The 12,773-nt window shown below is 37.9% G+C and overlaps 1 protein-coding gene across 5 annotated transcripts in view; it reads right to left on the bottom strand.

The window, feature by feature from the left end:
• The window catches only part of LOC124154548 (RNA-binding protein 24-like), a 106,530-nt gene that overhangs the window by 44,599 nt on the left and 49,158 nt on the right, over positions 1 to 12,773 (bottom strand). For 3 of the 5 annotated variants that reach the window (XM_046528352.1, XM_046528353.1, XM_046528354.1), the window contains exons 3-4: positions 10,455 to 10,610; positions 10,192 to 10,249 (exon numbers count right to left, since the gene is read on the bottom strand). In XM_046528352.1, the coding sequence (XP_046384308.1) occupies positions 10,192 to 10,249; positions 10,455 to 10,610 (214 nt within the window). The remainder of the gene's footprint in view (positions 1 to 10,191; positions 10,250 to 10,454; positions 10,611 to 12,773) is intronic. The other 2 variants (XM_046528355.1, XM_046528356.1) reach the window with 1 other exon arrangement.

Below are 12,773 nucleotides of genomic sequence, written 5' to 3'. Positions count from 1 at the left end.
ATTCAGGTCCAAGGTTTTCACCTTTGAGGAAAATGAATGCTATGAACCCCAATAATAGTTGTAGAATTTCTACGAGAAGCAAGGGTTCTGGGTAATGAGGTGGTCAGCTATAAAAGGGAAATTTTTCTCTTGTTATGAGAAAATAGTTCGTGGTTGGATATGCCCACGTCTCTTTCTTCCTTAACTTCGCGTTTGTCGTGGAGTCATTGCGTTTAATTGGTGCTGAGGAAATCAGGAGGGGGAACAAATCCCATAAGATGCGATCTGGCAGCCAAGAAGAGAACTCGGATGTCGCCTCTTCACCCTACCTCCTAAATCTAATTTAATGCAGTTTTTTGATTAGACATTGGAAGGGTGACCTGAGATTTTTTTTACTTTCTTTAATTAACAACGAGATATTCAGTTGAGCATCTGTGCAATATCTTTTTTGCGTTGAGTGTCTGCAGTTAAAATTAGCTGCCAAACTGCTTCCTTCTTTGGTACGAGTTAATGCAATATTCTCCTTGAATTATAATAATCATTTATTCTTGGGATGTACTGCTATTGCTCTGATGAAATGTAATATTGTGAGTGTAATTCAAGTGTTTATGCAATTGTGAATTAAAATAACGATTGATTGGGACTACTGATTGAAAGAACGGCCAATATTTAAATCCCAAAGTACCTAAAGGGTAGGATCAAGGTGGCAAGTTGACTCATAACGGCGAGATTGAAGTTCTCTTCTTGGAGTCTGTCGCAAGTGAAGGTGCTTCATACAGAACAAGATTTGGAAAGAGGGGAAGAAGATTTTCTACTCACACGCACACGCCAGGAACTCCCACACCAAAAAAAATGACTATTGACCGTGCACAGAAGAACAAATTTGAAATAAAAAATATATATACCTTGTTTTAAAGAGAAATCCGAAAGAGCACAAAAACAACAGAAAAGAAACATCAACACCCACAGCAACATCAAAACAGCAAGGAATGAAACAAGCGTTAAAGAAGTGAGAAACTGATGGCGTATTCATAATTTTAGATGATGGTTGCAGCCAATTGGGATTTCTTTTGTGTGATTGCTTGGTAGGGCCAGGTGGGACGATCAATGCTAAATCTAATTTTATGAAGTTTTTTGATTCAACGTGTGAATTATGACCTGCGATTTTTAAAGTAACTTTTATTAACAACGGAAAATTTAAATACACCAAAGGATGAAGTTCGCCATGAAAAAATATTTGACTTAGCCGGGATTCGAACCCGGATCTCCCGATTGCCGGTCTTAGTAAGCACGACCCTCGCCACATGTGCCACAGTGTGGACTTGTGACGTCAACATCTTGTTCGGTAAAACCCATCCCGAAGTTCGCTCTGAGAAGATGGCTTGGTGGTGTAACTGGTAGCACGCCTGACCGGCAATCGGGAGATCCGGGTTCGAATCCCGGCTAAATTAAATATTTTTTCATGGCGAACTTCATCCTTTGGTGTATTTAACTTTGCACCCGTGCGCGTGACTGCGTACAAAGTCACTTGTTCCTTCAGTGCTTTGAAAAACGGAAAATTTATTTGAATGTGCGTACAATCTCGTTTTTGCGTAGTTTCTGCAATTTAAATCAACCGCCGAAGTGCTTATTTTTTTAGATACAATTTGGGTTATCGCTAAGCTCTCCGTAAGTTATAATTCTGATTTATATTAGAAATATAATGTAAATACTTCCGATAAAATATAATAGAAAAAATGTAATCATAGTGTTGCTGCATTTTACATTTAATTAACGATTAATTTGGACTAATTATTTACCATTATTTATATCCATAATTACAGTCATTGTGGCCTACTTTCTGGCTGTAGAAAGTGTTTATGTGCACTTTTGTACGTCCGATGGAATTAGCGTTGAGCTTGGAAGTTATCAAGCCGTGGAATTCAGAAAATTGGACTGGAAATGGTATTCGTTACGAAACATATACTCCCTTAAATATATACTCCGACGGTGGAAGAGAGTGAGTTTTTATTCATGTAAAATTATTTAAAGTGACGAACGAAAATGTAGTAAATTAATACAATGGTTTATGTTTTATCGCTAACCCATGTCTTGAGTCTCCATCATAGGCGTGATTCCTTAAAATATTCCCCTTGGTTTCAATTTTCATGAAAATATAATATTTAATTATGAGAAGCTTTACCAGATAATAATTAATTTTCCGTGATAACCGCAAAACATAAAGGAGAGTTATTATATCCCGACTTAAACACAGGGTGCTTATGGTCTCTTTGGCGGAACTAATAAATTCAGCAGAATTCGCGTGCTGGGAATCCTTGGGATCCATAGCAGATGATTCTCCGAAATTTGCACGAGTAATGGGACATGAGAAGGCCTTTAAGTTCAGTATATTTCTCACGTGTGATTTTCACATGACAAACATGCCCGTCGCGGAATGATGGACCATGCTGGCGCTACAGTGATGTTGACCTTATGTCAGTGATTTTTCAACTATTTGTCTCCTCACATTACTAACGGCTTTCGGGCGTTCCTCCGCGTAGAAATGTCTAGAGGCGAAGACACTGCTGACATTTTAGACAATACTAAACGGATGAACGCCCGAAAGCCGTTACCGATATGGAGAAACAGCGCGGAAACCTCAGATCCTATATCGTACCCCCAGATCGTACCCTCGCTGAATTTCTCCGCTTACATTACAAACCTCTCATATTGTCTTGCTTCATGTACCTTGTTCTTGCTTGTTCGTCATGATCATGATCATCATTCAAATGAAAACCAATTACCATGGCGAATTCGCACAATGGGGAACTTGCATGAATTTTTTTTATTTCACAGGCGGACAGAAAATTATTTTCTGAATACAACAAAGAAAACCGCATGTTTATCTGAGTTTTCCTTCGCGAGATATTTAATGATAAATATTACGAATTTTAAAGCGCGGGAAAAACTACCTCACTACCTCACTACCTCAGCTGTCAGTCCCTAACGAGATTATTGATCGGGATGATAACTGCTCAAAATCGATCGCCATGTTTGTTAAGAATGATTTCTCGAGGTCCTGAAATATTTAAAGCATATTAAAAATTAATTTTTCGATTCGTATGGACGAATTTCTTCGTTTTTCTTATTTCTCGGAGCAGTTTGGCGAAAAAGTCTTCAGGAGGTGTTTTATCTGCATAAACACAATTTATTCGTCCTAAATTTTATTAATTTCTCTGTTGTATGGGTATTTTTATAACTTCGTAACACCATGCCTACTTACTCATCTTGAAATAACAGACGTCCGCTTTCGACTGTGAATGCATCTTGAAATGTTTATTTGATTAAAAGCGTTTCCAAGTGGCCCTTCGAATTAGTCTCGAATCACGTCCGATATTTTTTCATTTGCTGAAATGGATTACAGCCATTGAAATCATATGCACCCTGTGTATCTATTTATAGAGAAGAGGGCTGGAAGCAGCAGGCTGGGAAAGGGTGAGAAAGCAGGATGAATACCTACATGAGACTATAAGGAGCGTGATATAAAATGCGAAAATGGGATGGAATTTGGTTTTACTTGAGTAGTGTTGTTTAATGTATGGGAATGGTGAAAACGATGGGTGGGGGAGATCAAAGTAAAAACAAAACTATATCAATCCAACCTTATTATGCTGATATTTGTTGTTTTTTTAATAAAACTGAGGGTGGAGGATTTTTGGGGGGCACACGTGAAAAGCAAAATGGGGATAAAACTGTGAGGGGAGGAAAATTTCTCTTGAAAAAAAATAGTGTAATTAAACGCACACTCACTCCAACCAACACGCACAACCAACCAACCAAAAGAAAAAAAAAGAAACCAGCTTGTAAAAAAATCAATGAGAATTCAATTCAATCAAAAGAATTACGAGATGTGAATCTGGCGTGGTCCGCGTGTGTCGCGCCGATGAACTAAGAAGAAGAAGAAGCCCTCTCATCAGTCTCTCTCTCTCTCTCAGTGGATGACGAAGGGGCTGGACCGGGGGTTCATTCTCGACCCCCTCCCCCCCCCCCCCCCCGTGTCACACGCTCTGCTTTTCTGATCGGCCGATGGGGGAGGTTGGGTTATCCGCGGCCACTGCCACTGGAACGACGACGTCACGGACAGATTAGCCAATCAGTTGCCAAAAAAGCGTTGGAAGCTCAACATTTTCACCATTTGATGCCTACTCCGTATTACAAATAGAGGATTCTCCAATCGACCGATAGGACTGTGGACACCCACCGCAATTTTATCGCCGCTCGACGGAGGGATCCGAATTTTCAAAGAATTAAGCTATAGTTTGAAACTTGAGCCGTATTTTTTTTCGTGATCGTATGTACGTGTACAGATTCTTTTCTAGAATATATCTCTCTATGGAAAGAGTTCATTATCTCTCCATTGGATATCCCTCTGAAACGTCTGCGAAACATTTTGTGAGTGTCCCTTTTTCTCTGTTTCTATGATCTAGTGATTTATTTATATCACTAGAACTGTTTAAGTTTTAAGTACGCTAGTTATTATGTGTCTTGATGTAAGTAATATTATATTATATTTCTAATCCTGCCGCGTGAACGGTGGTGAAATATACAAGAATTGCCATGAGAAAAAAATTGCCCTGGACCGGGAATCGAACCACGGGCCACTGCGCAGACCACTACGCCATCCAAGATCCAGGATCAGGATTTTTTTCATGGTAAGCTTGTATAATATTATGTTATTTTGCAGAGAGAGAACTACGTCAAAATTCTGTCATCCACAGTTATATTTTTTTACTCATCAAATTCATATCTTTTCAATGCTGTTCTACTTGAGAATAAACACTCCATTTCAAATGTTTATTTGAGTAATTGGATCTCTCAGCCCTTACTGCCGCGCCGCGGATATTTTTGGAAAGCGAAATGCGCTCAAAGTAGCCACGTAAAACTAGCTCCTATCGGAGTGGATGAGTGCCTCCTCTATGTAATGCTGTGCTCACTCGACTTGTTCTGAATTTGTTCCGTTTGGTGAATCGGTGATTGCAACCAACGGTTATATCGGCTTAACGCGACCAATAATTGAAAAACGAGGCGTGTATGATATTCGACAGCTAGGGAGTTTTGAGACTTTCTACTTTCTAAGTCACTAGGGCACCCATGCGAATCCTTTGCCCAACGAAATTCCAAAAAAGTTATCTTCACTCCATAAGCAGACAGAATATTATGTGAAAATCAATCCATCAATAACTACGTTGAAGTTTTTAAAACGCTAGTTATGACGTGATTTTGGCGTAATATTCTGTTAATTAAAAGGGAGAAGCTTACGTTGAAATTATGTCATCAATAATTATGTCTTATGTGCCGATTAATTGTAATGATGTAATTTTGACGTGATATTCTAGAATTTTTTACAGAGTAGAGATAACATCTGTCATAATACCCGCCGAAGCTGGCAAATGTGATGCAGATCTCCGTTTGAGCTGCTAGATTAGCTTGTGAACTAGAGCATTTGTTCCTTTTTTTACGATCAGACGTGAAAAAAATAGCGAATTTCAATTCAATTGTTCTCAGTTTTCAATGTTTTAATACGAAACATTAAAAAAATTCAATTGGTGCTAATAATTTACCAGTCTTCCCCGTATATCGTATTTACGGTGTGTACGTAATATTGTGGGTTGCGATGTGGCATCAAAGCTGCAGTCGAGATCCTCATGATACGGGTGTGATTTTGAAGCAACAAATTTTATTTTCTCTGTAAAACAAAAACCACCATAGTGTCAGCATTTTTCAACCCGATTCGTTCGTTTCATTGCATGTAAAGACAGGATCATCTTGCTGTCTTACGGTTATGAGTCTCGTATCATTCGGATATGTTGGAAAACCTATTTCTGGGCCTAAAAATTGACACCGCTATAAAAGAATCCAATGTTAAAATTACTCACCAAAAAAATCAGTTTCAAACTTAGTGGCTTGTGGAACGTAACTAGAACGGATTTTTCGTTTTTTGTTGTCATCATTGACCACTTTTAAGAAAAATGAACGATTTTGTTCTGAATTTGTACTCAGCTTCAAAAAATAAACTTGGAAATTACCATATTTTATAGTTCTAGATCCATTTAAAGGTTGTACCGTAAATTGAAAATTTTATTCCTGCAGTTTACGCCGTGATTTGAGACGAGATGGATATTCATTCTCACTTTTTCTTTGTCACTAAGGTCCTTTTACACTCACTGAAGTATCCCTTTCCTTTTCTACAGAAAACATGTCTTCGATGGCAATATGAACGATGTAGGAACTTCCACAGATGATGGTTAAATCTGCTCTTGAGGAATTCTCCACCAATAAAGACCCAACTGCCTGCCAGCTACTCATTGTCAATGCTAGAATCCTACAAGAATTTTGAGTTTGGTGGCAATCATTGACAAGATTAAATCACGAAATAAATACCCTCTTTCCCTTTAAACAATAGCACAAGTTCTTCCTCTGATTATAGCCGTTTAATTAGCATAAAATATGTATACGGTGACACAGCGCTTATTTATATTGCTCAAAAAGCCTTTCGGTTGATTTATTAGCTTAAAATAATCTTCATTGACGGGAGTTCAACTAATGAGCGTCATGATAAAAATGTGGCCTCAAATTTTGCCACTGGTCTTATTTCCTCGCTCTGAAACCATGAGTAATACTCAGAAATGTTTGAGAAGCTTTACTCGGGTTGGCAGTGGATCCATTTTTAATCTAAAATTTCTAAAGAGAAAAAATGAAAAAAGTTTTTAAAAATCCTATTTCTTAAATGGAAAGCTATCATTGCCAAAGTTACTTTTTTTAGGTTCTTTCCTGAAGCCTAAAGTAAAATGTGGTATGTAGAGCTGCACTTTGAAGAGCTGCAGCAGAGACTGTCTCCAATTTACTGCGTTAGTTGTGCTGAATTCTCAGTTTTCAGTTGTACGTACCATAAAATGAAAATAATGTGGAAATAAATTTTTGCTCATTAAAAAGTGTCCTCCATTATTTATTTGTATTGAATGCCTATTGCCTCGAGCGTAAAAGTAAAGGACTTAAATTAAATATACGAAATTATTTTAATGGCATCAATTATCCTCATTTCAAATGTAATTATTCTTTATTTGTGCATCTATTTTCAAACCCCTTCTTTGACTGTGTAATAATAGCTAGCACCAAAACCTTCGACGACCGCTCCCTTTATGTGGAGTAAAATTCAGCGCGAGGCGAATGTGTCAGTCCTGGGGCATCCAGCCAAAACCTTTGACTTAATGAATATTTTTCTCTCCGGCCTAATTGGATCTCACGTGTTTGGCATGTTTATGTTGGGCGAGCTCCTGTAAGTGCGGCTGCTCGAAACATTGCGCCTAAACTAAACGCGTCACATGGGCTTGAGGTTGTAGTGAGCATTTCAATATTCCACCATCTGATTTCTGCTAAACCAATGTGCGCTTAGGTTTTTTTGCAATAATCTAAATAAAAACTTTCAATTTGAACTAGGAATGAAGCAACGCAACAAAGAAACTTGAGTACGATCATTTTTCTTATTTCAAGCAAAAGTAGCCTGCGTTAATTATTTCAAAGTTACTAGTGCCTCTCATCTAACTTTGCCGCACAAAAAATTCTAAAAGGCAATGAAATAGGATTTGTATTTATTTAAAGAAAAGATGTAGCACTTTTCCACAATATTTTAATGCGTACGACGCATCTGGTACAAGACCAATTTATATTAGCATTAGTGTGCAATATAGGTGATTATTTCTGGTAATGCTCTGTGTCATTACGCAAGTGTCGCCTTTGATGCACAGCATGTAGGTATAATATCTGATGTATATTAATGGTTTGCTGTTTTGTTGTATATTCGTCCATAATGTTAGATGAATTACCAGGATTTTTTTCATTTTAATATTCACAGCGTTTTTAATAAATTTACTTCTCCACCTTTATAGATGCTCTTTGGTGTACAGCATGTACGTATAATCTGTAATGTATGTTTATGGTTTTCTCTACGCGTCTTTTAATTTTCACTCCCATTAGCTCGAACGCCACAGAGAAAAAAAATCTGGAAGTAAATTTACAAAATTAAAAATTAGGGCAATAATCTGTTGATGATTGTATTTTCGTTGTTAGAGGTTGAAGTGTTTATTCAAATTAATTCTCTCAGTGTTCTATATTTATTTCGTTCTCCACCTTTATTAGTACGTCCGTCGTTCGTGACGGGAGATGGCAGGAGCGTCGTCGATTTCCTCCCCTCATCTTTTCTCCAACTAAAGCGCTTACGCCGGGCGGCCATGAAAGCATCCCCCGCGAGCCAAAACAAACGTGGTGCCTACCCATTTTGTGTTTGTTGACTGTTCTTCACAACGCACTTTTCTCAGTGGAAGCATTTGCTTGAGCAGTAGTTCGACGATAGACGCAGTGCCGTGCTTCCAAAGTCCACATTTCTTCCGTCGAATGTGAGACCTCATACATGAGGTAATATCCGCTCAGTTTCTGAAATGAGGACTTAATGTATGTGTCACGCCGTCTCACGAAAATCGTCGCAATTTCTTTGTCCTAGTCTTTCATCAATTAACCATTTTTAGGCATGATGGTTAGTGATCTTTGAAATTTCAGCGGGTCAATTATTTTGCATATTAATTTCCTCCCTATCTTCATAAAAATTCAGTTGCGTTAACTTTAAGGCTCATTTGCTCAGGAATTTCATCTAGCATGAAGCATTTTGATGTGAATAAAATTTCATTTCAACTCTCTAGTCCTGGGCATGATGCTGTTATTCTGGTTTTGAATGGGAACTCTTAAATTTTTAAGGCACATTATTTTAGTATGAGATGTTATTAATGACACTCATACCCAGCAAATTTTCTCTGACTATTTAAAGTATCAAATAGCCAACGACGTACCTGTATGACTCAAAATATTTTTAATTGAAAACATGCCTGTCCTTCCAAAATTCATAGACATTTTTGAATTTTTCATATTTAATTGGCCACCGCGTAACGGTCATGGTTCATTTCACTTATATTTTTAAATAAAGATGGATCCTCATGTGAAATGACTGTACACCTAAAATCTCCGCTTCATCCATATGGATGACCTATTAATTAATGACGATTTAAAGTTTAAATTAACGGACAAAACTACAGAATTCGGTTACTTTGGATGAGTTGACTGCAGCACTTTATTCTGCTTGTTGACATCTGCTGTATTTTAGTGTGCGAGTGTTTAATTGGATCCAGTTCAGCGCTCGAAGCTTTGCACGTAACCCTTGTTCACGCAAGTGCAGGATTCTCTTCATCTTTTGCGACGCATTTTCTAACCCTCTTCGCTATGTCCACCCCGTGAGGGGAAATTGTACATCTGGAAGGGCACCGCCTTCAATAATATATGACCTTTCGATCGCTCGCGCCTCGGAGGGTCGAAGGCTTGCGTCGGTGAGTCTATGACGTCGATACAAGAGTCCTTCTCGTGACTCGTGCCTTTTTCACTTGGAGCGCGAAAGGATCCCAGCCTTCGACAAATGTATTTTTTTTTTTAATAATATCATGATATTTCCGGCATTCTAAAAAAAATATTCGTTTCAATTACCCTTATCATTACTTATTTATTACTATGGAGTGGTAGAATTATTATGTTTAATGTCTAATTTGTTCGTCTGCGGTCGATATTACCTCGTTAAAAATTTCTTTGACACTTCTAATGGGAGTAATTCAATGAGAATGTTAACTACCGTTAAGTACCATGAACTATGATGCGGTTTTTATTTCTTCGAAGTCGCCGATTGACCCTGAAATGTCGTTGGTATCCCATGAGCTGCTATCAATAATGTGCCCGAAAATATATTTCTTTTTTCTTTCGTGGTGAGATGTCCAATTCCGTGATAATTTGAGGCAAAAATCTTTCCTTGCTTTGATCGTCCAGCCACCGTTGAACGTTTTGACAATGTTGGAATGAGTTTGTTGTTCTATTTCTAGTACTTTCATTAGACCGCGGTGTCGGTCGACATGCGTAAGTTTCCGATTTGAGAGACGTGTTTGGCTGTGAGAGAGATGGAGTAGGATGTTTTATATTTTTCGATGAAGGGCATGTTGGGTGTGGGTTGCCACGATACAAGCGGACATGAAGAGCGGGATCGAACGTGGCCGACAAGGGTGGTGGGAAGGGAAGAGAGTGTGTGAAGAGAGAGGTTGAGGATGAAAAGCTCTGCCTAATCCTTGAAAAGCACTCTTTACTCACCCGTACTGACTCTGTAGAACTGTTGGATAGGCGCTCCGGAGGCCGGCGAACGGATATGCTGCAAAGACACAGAAAAATACACCAAACTTAATACAATGGAAAAAAACTCTGTCAGAAATTGAAAAAAAATATTAAAATCGATTCATTCTGCAGAACAAATGAGAGATAACTCAGTCAAAAAAGCAGGCAGATAAAAAAAGAGGAAAATATGTTAGAAATAAAAGATGAAAGGATCAAAGGCATGCGCAAATTATTTTCTTCACCTAAATCATATGGCCGACCGCGGTGGCCGAGGGGGTAGAGTGTCTGTCTCCTTGCCATGAGGTCGTGGGTTCTTATCCCGCCGTGGACTTGGTTGTTTGAGATGTCTGTTTCATCACTTAAAATCATCAATCCATAGTCCTTAATAGCTCTATATGCTGAAAGAGGACGTAAAGCCTTGGGTAAATCAATAAGTCTAGCAAACCAAAGAGAGATTTTTTTAAATAAAATTTTTCTACATGAGTCATCACTACTTTATATAAAATTAAGCTTGGATCAGGTGTTTCATGTTTAAGTTTGAATAAAAGCCTGAACCATGAGAAATATTAATGTGCATTCCAATTGAATCCAAAGAACTAAATTTTCATCATCCACGACGGGACTTAGCTCAAATTAAATATCTATGCATGCAACTGACTATTATTACCTAGATATATATGAATGGATTTGGTCGAAAGAGTTACATACATATAGGTACTTCATGCTTGTATTTGTGAAATAAGCACTCATGGGAATGTGTGGTGAATGTGAACGTTGGCACGGTCAAATCAAGAAATAGTATTCGCGTGCACGCTATCTTTTTGCGTTGACTTTTAATTCTCTTTCGGAAGTATGATAGTATCGTAATAATGGAAACGATACCTAAATGAAAACGTCCAAATGGGGCCACAGATTTTTTCAGATGCTTTTAATTCGCTGTGATTAGGCCGTAACCCATCCCTCGAAGAGCGCGTGCTAGTTCAGCAATGCTCCTTCATTTTTTTCCGTTACTGCCAGTTCCTCATTGTTGGCCAGTGGAAGTAAAAACCTTCGATATAATTTCCATTTTTATTGCTGATGTGAATAAATGAGATCTCTTTTAAGTCTCGGCTTAGTTTTAACTTTTTATAACATTTTTTTTTACTTTTAGACTCAGTTCCGTGTATACAATGTTGGATATGGTATGTCCCCGACTGGTGTATTAACTTCCTAACGCTGCTTTTTATCTAATATCCCACAATTCTCCGAGGTTGGTCTGGAATGGTGTTGATTAATTATTATGTGGTCAGTCGTTTTCAACTTCTCAAATCTAGAAGTGTGATAGTAAAATTGAATGTTAGCTGATGGTGCGGTGTAGTATTCTATACTTATTTATAATTTTGTATAGCTTCGTAATTCAATCATAATTACTGTTCATTTGGCACCAATCATTTTCATTTGATTATTCTTGGTTACCATGGTATGGAATTTCCATTCAATTTTCAGAGGCCGTACGGGTGCCAACATATTTTTCAATGTCTATTGCACTTTTAATTTATAATTTGATGTTCCTTTTGCGATACGTTTCATGCGTTCATATAGAGTTTTCTTCTAAGCAACATCAATGAAATCCTCTTTATTTCCCATCCATTCGCGCAATGGAATCGACGTTAGCGGACGCTTACCGCTCATTCCGCGAACTCTGTTGAGCACCTTTTAAAGTGGATTGCTTATCGATCATTTAAGCGGGCGTGGGTGCAAATATTATGACATTTCAACGAGTGAGGTTACGAGCGGCAGTTGGATCACGCCAGGGCGTTTAAAACACGAAATAATGATGCTTTTAAAGAGCTGCAAAAGTATTATAAAAATTGCAAAAGTCCAATCGATTGACGCCTTTTAATCTGCACACGCCGCCAAGTGTATGGTGAGGTTAAAGTTAAAAAATTAAAGTTAAATGTCTATAAAGTAAGACGATAAATGCTTTGTCAAACCTGATTAGGCATGTTTCTTCACAATGACGCCGATATTTGACCTTAAAAGTCCATCGTTATAGAATCGCATTGAATTTTCCCTAAGCATTCTTGTTCTCCTGTTTTTATGACATTAAGTAAACCCGGTGCTGTCACTAGGTCATATTCTAATAGGTTCCTGTCGGGCGGTTGAAGTAAACTGTCTAAAGAAAAGCATTTAGCTTGAAAGCAACTTGAATTCCATATTTATGATTCGTCGAACCGCTTGTAAATATCGTTTTGTGACACTATTATGCGCATGTGAGGTTGGTAGGAAGATGTGAAGAACTCAATTGTGTATTTTCTCCATCTATAAAGCAAGAATGACAGTCCCCATAACACGAAAATGCCTCTTTTTCTCATTTTTTGCAGTCTTATATTATGTTTACTTATTGTCTTTGATGCATCTATTATGTCTAACGTCACCTGGAAAGAGGCTAGTCGCTTAACCACCTGAGTTATGCGAATTGCACTAGTGCAGAAATGAATGAATTGACAAAATATTGTGAGGATGAACTATTAAAAGAGTAAGTTTCTTTATATGAGACTTTACTGGTAATTGTGAGTTCT

The sequence above is a fragment of the Ischnura elegans genome, chromosome 2, assembly GCF_921293095.1.
Source record: "Ischnura elegans chromosome 2, ioIscEleg1.1, whole genome shotgun sequence".
NCBI lineage: Eukaryota > Metazoa > Arthropoda > Insecta > Odonata > Coenagrionidae > Ischnura > Ischnura elegans.
This window is presented reverse-complemented; position numbering and strand designations above follow the sequence as displayed.